Here is a 19,960-nt window from a genome sequence, read left to right as displayed (position 1 = left end):
AATGCTCTGCCACTCCAGTGGCTACTGGGATCGCCTCACCAAGGAGGCAATTGAAATACGACTCTCCAAGAAAAACTTCAACAGAGACGAGGGTTTCAACTTAAGTAAGGCATGGAACCCGATTTTGAAAGTGGCGGGAAAAGCGCACTCTTTCTCCGCCAATCAGAACGACCCAACATAACGACCGAGGATATATAAACCTGGCACTTTCCTACTGGCATCATCGGCCCTGATGACGATAGAAAAGGATTCTATCGAAACGTCGGCAGCGATGGAGATGGAGCTCACCCGGATGGAAACCCGAGAAGAATTCACCGCCATCATACGCCGGGAAAAAGTGATTTTGTGAAAAAGTGACTCACCATTTTGAATCGTTTATCTTAAAATTCCGCGGTGGGTATATCATACCCCCACACAGCCCGGTATTAGTTGCACCTTAACCCCCCCACCCTTAATTCCTAGCTGCGCCCCTGGTTAGGAGTTTCAGATATTCGACCCATCACTTGAACGTGACTCTGCGTCTAATTCTTCCATTACCCCAAGAGCGAAACCGAGCTGACACGAGACGGCAAGCGACACACTTACATTATTAGCATTTTAACATCAATGGATGGAAATTTCTTCTGCCTTTTAAAGTCAAGATTTTTTTACCGTCGCATTCTTAATTTATTTTCTACCACTATGCTGTGATACTAATGCAAATGGTGCTACTTGATACAAACCTGAAAATTCCATAGACGTTGACGAATCTTTGTGCTGACTTTAGCGACCTTAGAACACGCAATATTATCAACTGAAAAATTGTATTACGTGATTAAAGTTTTATATAATAAAACTCAAAATTCTCATTAAAGCAAGACTTTTATTGGCCTTGAACAGTTTTTATTTCTGCAGAAATAAACACATTTACAGCAATTGACATTCTTGGAGGTTTTTCCAATGAGGAAACATTAATTTTCATATGCTTGTTAGAGTGGTCATAAATTAGTCATTGAAGTTATGCGTTATTAATCAATCAAATTTTAAATATTTTATTAATTAACATAAATATTTTAATACTTTAAATATTCATAACTAAGCGTTACATAAATACATAAATATTTTGTGAAAAATGGTAATAAATTAAGGAAAAAGTTAGGTATATTTTTTCTTGTGCCTGAGTGTAAGTCAACGATGCATATTTTGGTGGCTGTGAGTTTCAAAACTTGTTTCTTTGGTGTGAGGCAATTTTAAATTGACGTGGGTGCGTGATTCCATCCCAGGAACTGCATTGCAGCTTAATGTTCGGTTACTGCAATGAGAAAAATAGAAAAAAAGACATATGGAACGATGATGATAATGAAATTCATCGTGGTAATTTTCGAAAGCAAAGAACTTTGATGTGAGAAATTAACCAGATGTTTTATTCTCATTTCAATTCTACGGAATTACTTGACTTGACTGAAGTTTAATTTTAACTGGGTTGGGTGAGGCCAGATGGCCCCATCTTCCCCCAACCTAGCTCTCTCTCTATAAAGAGTTTCAAGGCATAACGAAGGGGTGGCACGCAGGCCGGTAAAATGCCTGGCTTTCACAATTATTCATTTTTCAGATTATATATGAATCATCCGGCGAATAGCAGTCAAGCCTTTCGGCAACATGGGTTGATACCGTCGCCGGAAAAACCCATTTCGGCCATATTTTAATAAAGGGCGTTAATGAATCAATAAATTTATAAATAAATATATAAATACAAAAATAAATAAATAAATTATTAGTTCAAAAAACATTTAAATGAGTGAAAAGGAACAAATACACTTTATAAAACTTTGGAAAACTTTAGATCACTAAAAACTCAATGACAGAATAAATACTGTATAATGAGTAATATGCGTAAAAATATTAATTAAATTTATCCCTCGTTTAATTGAGTGGAGCCTGTTTTGCTGGACTAAAGGCTTATTCTTAAAAATATCTCAGTTGATATAAAATGTAAATAATTTACCCGGTGTCCTTGGACATTTGGAGTGATCTTAAGTGTTAAATTTAATTTTATACTTTAAAAATTGGAGAAAGTTTTATTTTTTTCGATTACAGAATATATTGAGTAACATTCCAAACATCAGTAATGAATTTATGTTTGTTAAATACTACTCTAATACAATACCTTAATAATAGAGTAGAATGTTGGCATTTTGTCGTTCAATATGGTAATAAGTAATCATTGTAAATGCTCCTGCAACCAATGTAATTGAAATCTTGATCTGATGGATGATTTATTATTTGAAAATTATCATGTATTGAGACTAGAAGTAATATTACTTATGTAAGAGCTAAAATACATGTTCCAATTTAGCTAATCTACCCAGTTTTAAGAAAATCCTTCATGATATTTGCTTAGTTAATATTATACGAGTATAAAAGCATGCGAAAATAAATATTATCAAGTACTTTTGAAATTGTATGGATATAATCCATCTTTTAATATGTTTTTATTAATTCTTGGTTATTGATACTATTGCTGTATGCATGGGCATGAAACCTTTTGTGACCGCATGAGTACCCAAAATTAAGTAGTTAAGTTTATTACGCCATTCATTACTTTTTCAGTATATTCGTACGTTCTAACTGAAGGAGCAAAAACATTGACATCAAAAGACAACATAGAATAGCAAAGTTGGAATGAAATGTGTAGTTAGTACACATTACTTTATATTCGGTTACTGGAACGGGAAAAATGGACCTAAGGAACGATAATTACCATGAAAGTCATCAAAAGCATCCGAGGATTAAATGTAAACTTCGTATTGCTAAAGATGTATTTCTTCGTTTCTCTTTTTTCAAACATCATCTGTATACGCAGCGCTATATATAATATTAATTGTTCGAATTCTGACCAAAAATCTGCTATAAGAGAAACCTGAAGCTATTCTACGTCTTCTTAAAAATGTTAATAAATGTAACCTATTAAGTAAGAATATATGGTGAATAAGCTTACAAAAAAGCACTGTCGTATATTCTAATTTTTGTTATCCTCGAAATTTGGGGCCTTTTGGTTGCTATTTGGAGTCTTCTCTTTTATCTTTTCTTGTCGCACATTGCTTGTGGCAATTTCGAATTTATCCATGGTGCTAAATCCAGTGCAGGCAAATCTGTGCAGCTAATCAGTGGGTTACTGAAAGAAAAAAAACAGCATTGTGCATTAAAATATCTAGTTGGGTTACGATTTAATGCTCCACAGCAGTTTTTCTGTCAATACGAGAAGAACATTATAAGAATTTCAGTTAAAATTTACATGCATGACGTAATTCCTTTCCATTAGTTGATCGTTGAAGCATTTACTTCGCGATCAATATAGTGTGTGAAAATAATCTCTTAATTAACACCCAAATAGAATTCTTGCATGCTGAATACCATTTAATACCCCATTCTTTTTTATTTCAACTTCTCTGAGTAGATCTGAATTAGCTGTACCTTTATGACAATCTTTTGTGGTAATGTCACGCCTTTTGTTGCGGGTTCATCACACTCTTATTTATGAAGCGTCTGTATTTGTTGTTACTTACGTGGGTGAAATTGGTCGAAAAACATCCGGCTGGATGTTCATCATCTGGTCTGAAGCATCGCAGATTACAGTCGAGAATCTTGTCGCCAGGATCGAATTTAACTGTGCTATTTTTGTGAAAAAATATGTAAATATTATTTCATTTTCATAGCTTGTCTTTAATCGACTTGAGGAAATTATATTTGTTAGCTATATCCTCATCAAATTGCTTTTCATTTTGAAGCCGTGTTAATTTATTTTCTATATTAATTATTAGGGCTAACTCAAAATCTAGGAACTGCTAAGAATAAAAGACCAGAGTCTGTAAGGTTAAAAAAAAATAATTTTCAGATTTTTGTAATCCCACTTCGGTCATGACAATTGCTGAACTACGATCAATGATTGATTGCGTTAAGTATAGTTTAAACAGTTTTGGTGTTGAAAAATTCCAAAAATATATTTTATGTTAATGCGAGCATCAACACTTAATGTTTAAAAATTTGAAGGATCAGTTATAATTTGAAAAAATAAATCTATGCTGTAAAGTTTGTACCATGGACATTTTCAGATACAAAAAAGTGTAGTGAATAAGAGGTGCAAAACTGCGAGTACAAGGTATCTGCTTTCAATAACATTCCTACCATTTCCGAATATCGGAATGATACAGGGAGACAACGAGGCTTACGTTCGATGAAGGGTTAGACTGCTGTTTATCGGCTACGAGTAATTTTATCATTTTATGTGAGCAACAACACTTGCTTCCCATGTATTTGAAATATATAAGGTAGATTATCTTTAGTAGAAAAAACCGATAATGCTCAAGGAGGGCAAAAAGAATGAAAAACAAAAGCGGAATACTTCAAACCATTCACAATAATATCATTGTTTATAGATTCGAGTGAATAACATTCAGTTTAAATACCATACTTCATCCATATAATTGCTCTTAAAGCTTTAATACCATGTAAGTATTCAAATCACTAATCAAGGTCGTAGAGAATGGGGGTCAGCACCCTTTCGAAATTTTGCGCTGTGATTTCTTATATATCCCCATTGACTCTATATTGACCAACTTCCATATTTACCTTCCCTAATAAACCCGTATGCATATGAATAAATCCCGAAATCTTATTTTGGCCACGGCCCAGTCACTGGTTTTACCAATCGTATGCCAGCAATGTGAGGAATGGAAATAAGAGCAGATGGAAATTTTGAAATACGTACCAGTGGAAGAATGGGATTATTCTTCGATGAGATGAGCGATGGCCTTAGATTAAAATTATACTAAGGGGGATTAAGTAGGTAAGTGAAATTTGAGTCCGCTGGAGGTACAATACCTTCTGTGAAGGAATGATTGAATCCAGCAACATTGGCGAAGAAGCGATCTGCCAGCCGCAGCCTCGTAAACTGCTCTCCAATGAGACAGCCTCCCGTGAATCCCAGCATTCCATCGCCGAAAGGGCTCTCTTGTAGCAGTCCCACAGAAAGATCAACGTCTTCTGGAGATTGATAGACTGCTTGTAGGTGACCTATTGCCTTTTAACAGAATTAATGAGAAAATTTCGTCAGTTTTTCATTGGGTCAGGTCCATCCTGCTTATAGCTTTCTACCCAATTCGTGCATCTTCTTCGGTGATGTTGGAGACGAATTAATTGCATTAAATTTTCTCCAACATCACTTTAGCAATATTTTCCACTGTCGGGAATTATTATTTAAATTACTCAGCAAATGATTTTAATTTATCAGGAGTTTTGACGCAAATTTACGGCTTATTTAAAAATACTGACCTTCGTACTCAATCTTGGCCGAGTTAATGACACAAAGCTGTTGGAACCGGCCGGGTCAAGTACGTACATATAAAAGTATGGAAAACTGATCTTCCCTTATTTTTTTGCTTTCAATGGATTAGGTCGATGAACTTTCAACGTATAAAAACTACTCTTTAATGGCAATTTATTTCCTTTTGGTCAGTTTTTGCCATAGGAGATGAGAGTATGAGGGTTGAGGGCGAACCCTTCAGGGATACAACGCACCGGGGCCTGGAACCAAGCCAGTGGCTTATACCCCCGATCACCCGGGGAGGGGCTGGAGAGGAAGGAAAAAGGAAAGAGGCGCCGCCGCGATAGGAGCCCGACGACGCGACGCCTCTGGGAAAGGATAGGAGCGGAAGGAGCGGGACGGGGAAAACACCTCAACGCTATAGAAGCGAAGAGAGCCCTACTATAAGCGAAACCAGGCAAAGCCATTAATATTCTAACGATCTTGGAGGATCATTCTATGAGGAAGAATGACCCAACGATCAGATCGTTAGATCGTAGGAGATAGTGAAGGCCTCATCCCTCATAATTGCATCTTATTAAAGTGGTCCGTTTGGTCAGATGCGTAATAAAATTCCCTCTTTTGCAGGTAGCCACAATCATACCTCTTCGTTCATCGTATCTTTGAATACTATGAAGCTAACTACTGTATTCAGTCCGCAGTACTCATGTACGTATTTATATGCGCTGATCCCCAGGTCCTGACCCGTTTGAATGTCTACTGCTATTTAATCCATTCCCGCTTTCATCAAGTGATCTGGACCAATCTGATATAACCCCCAGTTAGTGGAAGAAGCTCAAAATATAAGACTTACATGCTTAGCAATTCCCGTCCGGTTATTTTTGCGTCCCCTCTCGTAGAAATTACCATTTGTAGTTTATATTTTAACGTGGATCCCATTTTATATAGATTTTGCGTGGATTTTATGGAGTCCCCATGAGTACCAGAAATACATTTTTCCTTCCCTTAGAATGCAATTCTCGGTGATTTGATAAAAAAAATCAAGTGCTGTCGTATGAACTAAAGGAACTGGTTGCATCTTCATTCCTTTTCGCCCTGCAAATCTCTCAAGGGTGTTTTATATGGGTGCGTTTTTATATCAGCATAAACCGTGATGTAATCTGAACTTTCATGAAATGAAGTAATACTAACCCGTTGAAATGCGTGCGATTGGTTTTAGTTCATTGAATAATGTGTCTCGTGGAATTGCAGAAAAACTGTCTGAGAAATCATAAATCGTCTTCAATGTATTATTTACGAGTTATAAGTTCAGTATCAGTTAGATAATAGTGTCTACTTTTTTATATTACTTTGGTTAGCGAAGTTTATGATCCGGAAAAAAAATCGTTTCGCATAAAAGTATATCCTTGATAAGTTGTTAGTTAACTCCGCATTCACAGTCATATCCGGTTCATATTCGGAAACGAGTACAAACCGAATATTTACACTTTAGTTTTATCTGTTTCAAAAAACTTCCGGCAGTCGTATCGTATCAATTTCATCTCATAAAAGTTGTTCCATTGGGTTAGAATTAGAATGCAATTTTAGGTGATTTGATGCCAAAACCTCAAGTGCTGTCGTATGAATGTGAGGAACTGGTTGCTTCTACATTCCTTTTTACCTTGCAAATCTCCCAAGGGTGTTTTATATGGGTAAGTATTTATATCAGCTAATACCATGATGTAATCTAAACTTTCATGAAATGAAGAATAATAACCCGTTCAAATTCATGCGATTGGTTTTATTTCATTGAATGATGTGCCCCATGAAAATTGCAGAAAAACTGTCTGAGAAATTATAAAATGTCTTCAATGCATTAGTTGAGAGTTATCATATAAAAACTTAGTCACTGTCATCAGTTAGATGATAGAGACTACTTTTTTATGCTACTTTGGTTAGCGAAGTTGAAGCTCCGGAAAAAATTTCGTTTCGCATAAAAGTATACCCTTTGATAAGTTGTCAGTTACATCCTTATAACTGGTTCCATTAGGTTAGATGCGTAATAAAACTCCCTCCTTTGCAGGTATTCAGAATCTTACCTCTTCGTTCATCGTATCGCTGAATCCTTCGAAGGTAACTGCTCTATCCAGTCCACAGTACTCTCGCGCGTCGTTGTATGTGCTGATCCCCAGGTCTCGACCCGTTTGAATGTCTATTGCTATCTGGTCCACCCCCGCTTTCATCATGTGATCTGGACCAACTTCTCGCTCAATCAACTGGAAGAAATGAAGAAAGCTTAAAATACTCTATAATATTTGTTATCAGTGACGTCATGGCTAAATTAGCGATGCCGGAACACACTTTCCTTCACTTTTTTTTAGAAGTGAAATATTACTCTGTGTGTCTTTGTTGTTACTGATTATTATTCACATTTTATTAAATGTTTTGTTTTGTTTACGAATACCCGTTTGAATGTCCACTGCTACCTTTCCATTCCCATTTTGTTCATGTTTTGGAACCCAGCATCTTGTTCAATTAGCTGATAGATGTACAATGTAATAATAGAATAATCTGGTATAATTTTACAAATGACACTATGCCATTTAACATTATTAATTCGTAATTTTTGCGATATCCTTTCGTTAAGTGTGTGATTTTGTAGAACCTACGAGGTCAGTCTTTATAATGACAGAAGAATCATCCACAGTTTATACAAAAACCAAGTAGCCGTGATAAAATCAGGGCCCAGCTGTGAAGAAGCAAGAATTAAGAAAGGAGTGCGACAAGGCTGTACATTGTCACCCGTAATTTTCAACGTTTACATTGAAAAAGACATTAATGAAATCAAAGAAAAGGAATTGGGAGTGAATATCCATGGAAAAAAAATTAGCATGCTAAGATTTGCCGATGACATAGCCGTTATAGCAGAAACAAAGAAGGATTTGAAAAATGTTCTGGTTAAAATGGGTAGGGTAATGAGTAGATATCAACTGAAAATAAGCACGAAGAAAACCAAGATCTTAGTATGCAGCAGAAGAGAAGAAGTCAAGACCAACATTAAAATAGGGAGGCAAAAACTGATAGAGGTGGATGAATTCTGTTATTTGGGAAGCAAGATAACTAGTGACGGGAGAAGCAAGAAAGAAATTATCAGCAGAAAGCCCAGGCGAAGAGAGCATTCCACCAAAAGAGAGACCTGCTTACAGCGGGAAACTTAAATATGGATGTAAAGAAACAATTTATAAGAACCTACATCTGGAGTATGCTCCTATACGGAAGTGAGGCATGGACAATGACCGCAGCGGAGAAAGCAAGGATAGAGGCCTTTGAAATGTGGTGCTACAGAAGAATGATGAAAATCAAATGGATCAACCGAGTTAGTAATGAGGGTCCTAAGAAGGGTAGGTCCTAAGAAGGGTAGGAGAGAAGAGAAGCCTCATGAAAACCTTAATAAGAAGACGGAACAACCTTATAGGCCACATCTTGAGACATGATGGCCTGATGAAGACTATCGTCGAAGGATAAGTGGAAGGCAAGAATGGAAAAGGAAGACCCCGAACAAAATATATGGAACAAGTAAAGAGAGATGTGAAAGAGAAGAAATACGTAGGTGTGAAAAGATTAGCTGATAGGAGAACTGAGTGGAGAGCTGCGTCAAACCAATCCTAAGATTGTTGACCAGTGATGATGATGACGAGGTCAGTAATCATTGGATAATCCACGTTATGTCTTAGTTATGCATAGCTATTTCTTTTACTACACATCACGCAATGATTGACTCCTTCATTTATTTTGAGCTTGAAGATAGTAGAACTTTTTTTGTGTTTTGCTCGAGTACCCGTAATTCTTTATAATCACTAGCCGAGCCTCAGTCCCGTATCTCGAATTTCTCATACCACTTCGGTGAAATACCGATCGAAGGCTTGTGATGGCTGTGTCGTCAATCCTCTTAGAGCAGAGTCCAGGCTTCCTTTCTCCTCCAGGACGGAGTTATAGTTTGTAGGACTCAGTAAGTCCACTTCCTTCAGAACAGAACGGTCCTCTTGTATTAGCCTGTGTTTAATTAGAGAGAACAATCACGCAGTAAGAATTAGGTGAAAGAATAGTTTGTGATCCTAATTTACCGAAAGTTTTCATTCATAAAATAGGGTCAATCTTGACCTAATTTTTTTTTCTCCCTGATGACGGTGGAAGAGTCGTTCATTCAAATGTTAACGTTTTACGATGATTATATGTGAAAATATTCAAATTTATGTCAACAGTTCTCTTTATGTATTTCCCACACAGTTAATTTCGAGTCAAATCCCTATAACGGTTTCGACTCTCTACATCAAATTAGCTTTCAATAGTGAATTTGTAAAGTATCTTTAAAGACAAACTTAAGTCATAAGTAAAATCCCAAATTACTATGCAATGAAGATACATATTCCTGGATCACTAAGACCAGTTTCCCTCTTATCTACTTGGAAACAAGGCCAAAATTCATCAAGCCTAAAATTCTGAGCTGATAATTCAGCGACGGAGGAACTTCGAGGACAACACTTATTCTTATTATTTTTGGTACAAATTAAAACTGTTGGACGATTAAATATTCGTAGAACATGGAACGAATGTGATCTTTGAATGTGGTTTCACTACCTACCTGTTTATTAGTAAATGATTAATTCATCATATTATAAACCAATTATTCTAAAATGAATATGATATAAGGATACTTTACATACAACACTCTTTTAAAATAAGCATTCATGAGTGCGAGTGAGTGATGTAGGAAATTCTCGTGATAAATTCACTTATGGGGTTAATAAATTCAACAACCCCTGCCTTATAACCCACCTTATTTTACCCGGGAGAAGCGATGCGGTCAATGGAGATATGGTTGCCGCAAAGTCACTCAAAGCCTCCGCGGATAAATCCTCGTCGTATGCTTGGCTCAAGTTCTTAAAGCCCAAGGCAAAACCCTCCACCACTTTCTTTCCTGTTGGCGAAACAAATATGATTGGTATTCCCTTTAAATATGGCATATCTAACATAAAGGTGCATGTACTCTTTTAGCAGCTTTAAGCAGTTTTCGAACTCATTGGACATTAGGCAGCCTTGGGGTGAACTCATAATTTGCAAGGTTTCATCTTACTTTACCTGTATTTTCATGCATCCAAATTTTGCAAACAGGCTAAAAAAACAACTGTCTATCCCTCTTGCAACCAAAGTACTGCAAATGACTTTCAAAATCGTATTTTACACGTACAGAGTGCCGCTGAAAACTATTTCGTGCATGTTAGATATTTTAAATTTTTGGAATTATTCTCGACAAGCTAGTGGGCATCAAGGCAAAGTTGAGCGTAGGGAAAGAGTGCATAGGAACGTATCTGTCATTACAATGATCGGTGGTTTATGTCCCACCGCCTTCAGAGCTGGATGACAGATTATGGAATCTTGCAACGTTGTGGAAACAATACAATCTATTGACGGAGCATATTTTGACGTTGTTAGTTTTCAAGCTTTGCCTTGTAACTCTTTGCAGATTATTTTTTCAATATTTTAATATTTTCAATATAACCATTAAAAATAATTCATTGATAAAATTTCTTGTACTATTCTCATAATTAGTGATAATATTTATATGTGCCCTTATTGTGTGAACTAGCGTATGGAATTTTGTTCTAAGGGATAGGGATTGATTTGCGTAATTATCGCGTGCGTTATTTTTTGAAAAGTGCTCACCGGATTGCATTGACTGCATGGAATGGTAAAAATGTGTATACATTTTAGGTGCGAGACTATCACTCACCGAGCAATGAAGGCAGAGCCTCGTTGTAGGTGAAGTGGTGATAGAGGGCTATGGTAATTCTCCTTGCTTCGTGATAGAGTTCGTCATCAGACCATGTAGGATTCAGAGTGGACATTTTGTCGGCTATTCCGTTGTGCAGGCGAACAAACAGCGTTTGTAAGGTTGCGAGGCCGAATATTTGGTTCACCTTTGGATTGGCTTCAAAATGAGAACAAAGAGGCGTATTAGGTGAGACCAAGTTTAAAACCCATGGCAAAATCAGCAGTGCCGGAACGCACTTTTTTAAACTTTCTTTAGAAGTGAAATATCACTCTGTGTTTATTTTATTACAAGTCATAATTTCCATTTTATTACATTTTTCGTTTTGGTTGTGAATTTATAAATTATAAATTTTGAGGCAAAAAATTGATAAAAGTGTTATTTGACTATTATGTCTTTTGTAAACCAATGCCGAAACGGCGCTTTGACGCGTTCCGGGGCCATGACATTACTGGTGAAACCGTTGTAAATTGTCAATTACTCTGTTATGTCAGTAGAAAAATATTATTGGGGAAAGAATGTTCGACAAGCGAGGAAAAGAAAGGGAGAACACAGAGTTCATGAGGTTGGTTGGCCGGTATTTGAAGAAGTCGAACGACTACATTTGTCATTTTCACCACAGAGAAGGACTAGGAAGTAAGGGTGGATTGAAACCCGGCGTCGGTATTTATTTACAATTAAAAAGAGGCGTAATGGGGACAACGGTGCAACTTCCACCAAACGGCGGGCTATACTTGATGTGCCTTCCACAAATGCACTGTCACAGAAAAATCTATTGTCTTCTGCAGAATTTGAATACTTCAACCTCCATTCTAGCCCAGATCTGTAACACTGTTCATGAATAGAATGAAAAGAAACATGCCTAATAACTTACCCATGACCTGTAGTGGGAGATTCAATGTCATGAGGAGGTATTGTGTACCCAACAAAACATTAACTGCACTCATTTCCAAAATTGTAATTGCTCTAACTTAAAAAACATTATTGCTCCTTGGCTTCTTGGGCTCAATTAATTATGCATATTTTTTTTACTGCGGAAGCCTCTTCTATACATTTCTCTGGGGAAATGATCTTGTCATTCGTGTGGGCCCTAATTTTTCCTGTTGTGCTCTTTTGTCACACTAATTTAGTTGTAAAAGCTCGTTTAAAATTACAACATACACATTTTTTTAGCCTTGTGGCCATGGTGACCAGTTTAAATTTACCTTCAATTAGCCATTGTGTTGGGAACTATCTTTGTGAAGAAAAAAAAGCATTATAAATGACTTTTTTGAGATATCATCAATTTCAAAATGCAGTGAATTTTCACATATTGGGTAGAAATTTCCTACATATCTCCATATTCTTTTCAACAATAACTTCTGACGGCGCGTTTTATTTACGTAGGGCATCGGGTTGGTGTGGTAGCTACAACGTTGGCTCCCCACCCTGTAGATTCGGGTTCAAATCCCGGCAGTGGCAGAGACTTTTCAGAGACTGCCCGATCCCTGCTTGAACGCCGCGTGGAGGACATTTCAAGTGAAACACTGTGTACGTCGGATGAGACGTTAAGCTATGGTCCCCTTGGCGCCTTTCGTTAAGAGCAGGCTAATGCCGACGCCGGGTTTCTCTCCACCCTTCCTTCCATACCCTTCCGTTATGGCGCAAATGACCTCAAATGTCGGCCGCCTCCTCCAAATACTATGCAATGCCATTGTATTCACCTGTCAGGTAACAGCGCGAGTTGGCACTACTTATTCCGCAGACTTCATTCGCGTTTTCAACTGTTGGCAGGAATGGTAGCCTTCTTCTCCCACCAGATGGAACCAGCCTCGTTTTCAAATGGCCCTTCTCGAAGGCCCTCAGCTTCTCATTCTCCTTCTTGCTGGACCCGTAAACTACTGAGAGGTCCAAGTACGATGTCTTCAAGTTTATCTGCGACCGTCGAAATGTTAAGATAAAAGTAAGGGGTTGTTAATTAAGTAATTCGAGCGAAACTTCTTCACTTACATCATTCATTAAAGTTGAGATTTTTAAGTCATGAAATCAAAAATAGCACAAGTTCATTCCAATCAGGCAGACCACCTTTTCAGTATAACTTCAAAGTTTCAGAGCCTTAACTCGTTATTCCCCGTTATAGAGATATGAGTGGGTGAGAAGCCAGGAGTACAAGCGATTTCTTGTTTTATACAGAGTTAGGAACTTACAGGAATTAGCTATAGAAAACAAACGAGATCAATTACATACTTAGTAGTGCATTTGAATTTCCACTCGATGTCAGCATAGAACAGAGACTCACTTGTATCCCTTGGCAACCAAGTTTTTGTGTATTCCTTCTAGCAATTAACTTTACCTAACTCTGTTAAGAAGAAATTACTTGTACCCCTTGGCTTCTCATCTCCTCATATATTAAAAACTATTACTGTAAAAGTACTGTCAATTGGACTGGTACCATTTTGGGAGTAATTTCACGAATTTTTACCAGCATTAGATTCAAGTTATCGAGAATATCAACGCAGGCTTAAATAAAATGAAGGGACGGTCAATTTCAGAGTAAGTATATGTAAGCAAAGGCTGCTTCCGCATTCGTGGCATACAAACAATACTAATCAAACAAATAATTAGCAATTCGCAAGCTCTTGGGATAGGTTTGACTGGCCTACTACAACGGTAGGGTCCCAAGATTCCCCCTCCCCGCCCCTCGTAAAGGCGTGCGGCCTTATCTGGTCACTCTTCATGACGCAACACCGCATCTCTCTCCGTTGATGATGCATTAATTCTCGAAATTCTGAAATTGCACGATTTGGTCAAAATTAAAAGTGCTCAGATGGGTAAATAAATGGGTTTCTCGACGTGTCACGTCATCTACGAGTACATTCGAAAAATGGCATTAAAAAAAAGATTTTTTTGACCCCCAAATTCTCCCCAAGTGATTGAGCCAAAGAGGTAGTCGATAACACTGAAATAGATAGAAAACTTTGTGTTTAAGCTATTTTTCCTCGGTTTTCAGACGATTTTTGAGGTAGGTCGATTGTATGACTTTTTATCGTATCCCGTCTCGTTCACCACAAAAATTTGTATGTGTCGGTCAGCGAATGGTCGGCACCGGATTTTTATAGTGAACAGATGAAAGTTTCGAGTCTGAGTGATTGACATCATTGTGATGTTGGGCCATTATCAAATCTGCGAGTAGGCTGCACCGGACGGTGTACTTACTTGCTGAATTCCTGCTCCAGTTCTGCGACACCTGGGTGCAATCTCACGCCTCTGATAGCTCAGGCATGTCTGATTGAACGTCGAAAAGAACTTATCTGACTCAGATATTGCTATTGGTTGACAATAATCCGGCAGTATTTCTTCTGCGAGTATTCGGCCCTTTGAGTCACAGCACGAGTTGGGATTTCTGGGAGCTGATTGTAAAGAAAATAGAAACGATTACAAATAATTCGATCACATTTACTATGTCATGCGGGCGAATGAAATTATTTTTTTGCATGATAAAAGTTTGAATTAATTTAACCGAATCAGGCGGAGTAGAATGGAATTTCGACATATTGAAATATGATTTAGCTGCACTCACTAGCGGATACAGGATAGGAAAAAACGGGGGGAGGGGTAAGAATGGGGTAAACTCCCAGAAGTACCGCGGGTCCGAGCAAAAATTACTATTCTGTGAATTGGACGTCCAAGAGGGGGGGCTATAGTCCTTCAGACCCCCCCTACTATAGATCCGCCACTGGTTGCACTTTTCCGCAGCAATTTTAACCCATTATAAACCAATGTTGCTTCCAAAATTAAGTAACGTCAAAAATGTTTACATTTTTAGCTTTTTTTCAGGAAACATTGAAACTGCTCTTTGAAGTTAAAGTGTTCCTTTGTGCTGTAAAGTTAAATGGCGAAGTATGTAGCTGCAAAAATAATTTAGAATGAGAAGAAAATTATCTCATTAAAAAAAATGAGAAGTCTTGAAATTTAATTTCTCCCAGAGGCATTTCTGGGTTAGAAAAGGGTACGACGCGTTTCGGCTCACGGAGCCATCATCTGGTCTTGTTGAAGACGGCGGCTCTGTGCGCCGAAGCGTGTCGCACAGTGGCGTAGCCAGGACTTTCGTTCGGGAGAGCGGGTCCAAAACCAGGGGGGAAATGCTTTTAAAAGCAGGGTACTAAGCAGAGGATTTTGAACTAATTTAAACACTTTTCATGATCGAAAAAAACTTGATTTTTTTAAAGAAACATTTTGTATATTCATGATTTTCCAATATTTTGTTTTCTTTTATGAAGGAAAATAATTGTGTTTTTACATTTCGGGGGGGGGGGGGGGCGAACCCCCCAGACCCCTCCGCTGGCTACGCAACCATTAAAATGATTGCGGAAAATTAAAACTATATTTTATTTCAATGATGATATATCGTTGGTTAGTTGATTGTGTCTGCCAGTAGAAATCACTCTACTTCCATTAGCGAATAAGTTCATTTCATTTCCCTAACCAGTCGTCAAGAGATGTAGTTTTTCCTTATTTAAACGGCGAATCGACCATGCCATTTGAATGAAAACTGAGCTCCATGTAAAAGCTGTTTTCAAAATGACGAGGAAGCGAGAGCGATGTATCAAAAGTTTTTCAATGCTTATCTACGGGCGGGAATGCCCGGCGAGATTCAAGGGAAGGCACGTTGAACACGCCGATGTACGTGTAACCTTTTTTATCATGATAATATTTCCTTTCTTGAATCTAATTTCTGCCTATAGGGCCATGATATTCACTTTCAAATCCATGCATGCATGTTCTAAAATAAATAAGTAAAGAAATAAGCCACTTAAATCAGACATTTAAGTACTATTGTATATTTTAGGTGGAAGCGATGAAATATACATTACGTCCATCAAAAGTACCAACGCGCTGCAATGCTGCTTCTTGAAGTGGGCGAATAGATTTTAAGGAGAACAAATTTATTTAAAAACATTGAATGTGTATTGGATCTGGCATCAAATTTTAGAAATTGAATTCATTATTTGCTTTACATTCGTTTCCGATCTCAAATTATTATCGAACATAACTTTCTGGTAGCAAAGTTCATCTCGCTTTAATAAATTAAGGTCATAATAGGAATGAATAATTTAAGTTATTGTTTCAATCTTGAAACTTCTTGTAAAATTTGGTTATTTAAAGTTATTATTCCTGGAATTGCATGCACGCGTTTTTGAAGTACGACTGTGTTGTTTTACTTGTACTCAATTTTTTGCACTGTTCGTTGCCGAGGAAATAGTCGAATGACTAATGGCAAAAAGTTAATTAGATAGACTTATGTCCGTCGCAATGGCTAAATACTTTGCGACGGCAGTTGGAAGAATACAGTTTTCAGGCAAAATCAATGCTTGTTCCTTTCCTCACTCACCTTCTCTCCTTGCTCCCATCTCTTGAATGTCGTTGGACACAAACATTAAGTACATGGCGTTGAGGAGTGTCCTTGTTGCATCAAAGTCATCCTTCGTCCCGAGCAGTGAAGCTGAGACAGCTCTAGCACTGGGTAATGCACTCTTACCCACAACTGACTTGGCCATTGTACTTTTTCCTGGGTAAACATATTCAAATGAAATCGTAAGTAATACAATCAATACAACATTTCGTTTTTTTTCTCGGTGGATTTCATTGATAAATAATTCTCGCGTTTCTAGCAGAAATAGAAAATTTTTGGCTGACGTTTTAAGGGAACTCTTTTGCACTGCTCTGAGGACGATGGATGAGAGTACCATTGAGACATCCGCCAAAAATGTTCTCACTCGGCTAGAAACCCGAGAATTATTAAGTTGTACAATCAGTGTAGTTACATCCACAAAAAAATGGCAGTTAACATGGCTGAACTATGTGCATTGGTATTCAAAAGTAGTGAAATCGGAGTATATATAATTAATACAGCAATGTAGGAAAAAATAGTGCACGAAAATAGTGTCACTACTTGGTTTTTTTAAACTCATTAAGGAAAGAGAACTCTTCGTTTCCTATTGGTAGGGACCTAAATCGCTTTTTTTTATTGGTCGATGGATGCACTTTATATTTGAAGTATTATTCTCTATCCTGTCTTTATGTGGAATGAAAAAGTCTTTTTTGTTAATTTTTGCCTCGTTTCGTGATGAGAAGTATTTCACGAGCTTATCTCAAATATTCCGGGTGATTAGATTTTACCCTCGTCAAAATTTTCCTTTATCTCAAATTTGAAAAATGTACAGTTTCTCATAAGTATTTTTAATTTATAAGTACAGACAAAAAACCCTAAATGTGTGACGGATGAGTAAAAAGTTTATAACGTTAGTTTCCAACGAGAGGCACCTCATGATAAAATAAATATAAAGGAAAGCCAGTTTGATTTCCTTACGTATGTCCTAGTTTTCCACGTTTATATTTGCATAACATTTCAGCATTCATCAGTAACCACAGCGTAATATAGAACTGAAGCGCCATAGTGGATTTACTCTAATTAGTGGACCTCAAATGAACAACAATAGTCTATCACTATGGAGCCATGAATTGATTTAATTTTGCGATATAGATTTATACGTACTTGAGATATACATCTAATGTATGACATAAATATCCAAATTGAATGATATTAATTGCTTAACCTCTTTCGGTACAGCCTCGTCCACATTTTTGATTGGCAAAGTACATTGTGCGCGATAAGGCCAGCCTAGTGACTGGGCCTTTTACTCGAGAAGGATTACCATGGTTACCGGTTGGATCGGTGTTTATACAACTAATTTTCCGTAGTAATTGTTTGAGGGCGGCGTGGTCTTGGTCCTGCGGACCAGTGGATTTCGGAGGATTTCAGGCTGGTGGGAGATCCCTGAAGACTTCCGGCTCCCACTGGGACGCGCTCCGAGGAATTCACAATCTGTGGAACCACGTCGCCCTCCCCCCTTTCATTTCAAATTCCATTTTGTTTTCCAATCATTGAAAACAAATGTAAACATTGTCAATATGAAGGTCACTGGATCGATTCCCACTGACGAATTGAAAGATGGAAAATTTTTTCCACCTTTTTCTCATTAAAATATCAATGAAAATTCATGGTAGGCAAGTATATTTTCAAAATGAAACTTAAAAACGGTGTTCATCGCAAAATGTAATTCCGTATAATACCCGATGAGTTCAGGCCAGTAAAAAAAATTAAGTTTAACCTAGAGATGGTCGAAGTCGTTCTTTTCAAAGATTCGATCTTTGTGATTAAAGTCATTTCGGTGAATCGATCAACTGATTCAATCATTTCGATCATTCAATCATTTCGATCACTCAATCATTTTGATTGATGAGTTGGGATTGACTGAAATTCCTGATTGAATCAAGGAATCAGAAGATTGAAACCATTTAACCAATCAACACCGATCATAGACGGATGAAGACCTATCCATTGAAATAAAATCCCATGACTTTAGCGAATTATGATCGAGAGATTGAAGAAACTTATTCCAATAAACAAAATATGAAAAATGTAGTCAACTACTAATTTTAAATAAATCATCTCCTCTAATAAAGTGCTAATAGCGATTTGGTATTTTGAAGATACGGAGGAATATTTTTGCTTTGATACATTTTTGGAGAGATTTACTAATTTTGAGGGAAAGATGTTTCATGAAAACATTCATGCACGCATTTGTAAAAGCATGTCTGAATAAAAAGAAATCCGATTACGGATTAAGGATGCTAAATCCAATTGATTTGATACCCAACGAAGAGTTGAGGTGCAGAGATGCATGCTAATTTAGAAGTACACTAACTTCTCGCAAAGCGTCGCTGTAATAGCGATTGCCCTTTTCGTTCCTAACATTTCCGCTGGCGTGCCCTCAGATGTAACATATTCTTAAGAAAGGATGGCTCGGTGCGTTAATTACGAGATATTTCACTGCTTAAATTGAGGGAAAGCATTTTATGGTGGCTTTTGCTAATTGCAAAATGCCCTCCGAAATGAATGCTATCTGGTTTACGCAGTATCGGTCCCCGAACGCAGTCAACTTACTTCATCATCGTTTGTAAACAGAATTCAATGCTAGAATCAGTGGTACAGGGCGAAATTTCTTTCGGGGGTGTTCAAAATCAGAGGGGAAATTTTTTTGAAAAACAGGGTACTTAGTAGAGGGTTTTAAACTAATTTCAATACTTTTCATAATCGAAACAAAATTAAAGTTAATAAAATTTTCATTCTTTTGTAAATTATAGATTTTTCAATGTTTTTTTAAGTGATGAAGCAAAGTTATTGTTTTTTTTTTATTTCGGGGGGTCCGGATATACCCCCCTCGCTACCCAGTGGTTGTGACTATGAACATCAAGCTAAAATAAGGAACTTTTCGAACGTATTTTTCGAGTTTTTTTTTCAGAATTTTTCCATGTCTTTAATTAAATGTCGATGTCCATGTCAACTGCATTCATTATAGATTCATTAAGGCTCTCATCCATCCCACCTCATTATCCGAATTGCAGTGTATCTTCTCACTGAGAGGCCATCTCTTTATCTACTACACCAATCCAATTCCCAGACTGCAGTGTGGTTGGTGTGGAAGTGATACGACGCTTGTTTCAGTAGCAATGAGGGATTATTTTTGGCACAGACATTATAAGAATTGAGTTTTCATTGGCTTCATCCATAAATTATGTTAGCATCATTATTCTTATATATACCTTCAAGAAAATATTTTTGACTTACCGTCGCTGTACCGTGGTAACGTGATCCTCTTAAAAGTGGTCCCAGCCACTCCGTTGCTGCTGTGTTTCAAATTGTTGCATGTTCCATCGTAGCTTTGTATGGTTGAGGAAGGGCAATCGCATCTGTCGTCTGCAGTTCGACACGTTTTCTTGTAATTCCTCATCTCTCCTACCGGCAT

At 37.4% G+C, this 19,960-nt stretch overlaps 1 protein-coding gene across 1 annotated transcript; it reads right to left on the bottom strand.

The window, feature by feature from the left end:
- Window positions 1-3,057: 3,057 nt before the first annotated feature.
- Window positions 3,058-19,960, bottom strand: LOC124158158 (peroxidase-like). The gene is made up of 11 exons (XM_046533341.1): window positions 19,783-19,960; window positions 16,483-16,659; window positions 14,307-14,500; window positions 12,815-13,025; window positions 11,073-11,270; window positions 10,118-10,259; window positions 9,178-9,334; window positions 7,381-7,557; window positions 4,861-5,059; window positions 3,546-3,651; window positions 3,058-3,154 (listed from the first exon to the last, which is right to left on the bottom strand). Exons 1-11 carry the CDS (start codon window positions 19,958-19,960, stop codon window positions 3,058-3,060), a joined length of 1,836 nt encoding a protein of 611 aa, XP_046389297.1.

The sequence above is a fragment of the Ischnura elegans genome, chromosome 4 (assembly GCF_921293095.1).
Source record: "Ischnura elegans chromosome 4, ioIscEleg1.1, whole genome shotgun sequence".
Classification (NCBI taxonomy): Eukaryota; Metazoa; Arthropoda; class Insecta; order Odonata; family Coenagrionidae; genus Ischnura; species Ischnura elegans.
This window is presented reverse-complemented; position numbering and strand designations above follow the sequence as displayed.

Coding starts and splice junctions, on each gene's coding strand:
- LOC124158158 (XM_046533341.1), bottom strand. CDS start 19,960: ATGCCGGTAGGAGAGATGAGGAATTACAAGAAAACGTGTCGAACTGCA. Junction 14,501..16,482: donor GATGGGAGCAAGGAGAGAAG/GTGAGTGAGGAA, acceptor CTTTACAATCAG/CTCCCAGAAATCCCAACTCG. Junction 10,260..11,072: donor GGCTCTGCCTTCATTGCTCG/GTGAGTGATAGT, acceptor TTTCGCCAACAG/GAAAGAAAGTGGTGGAGGGT.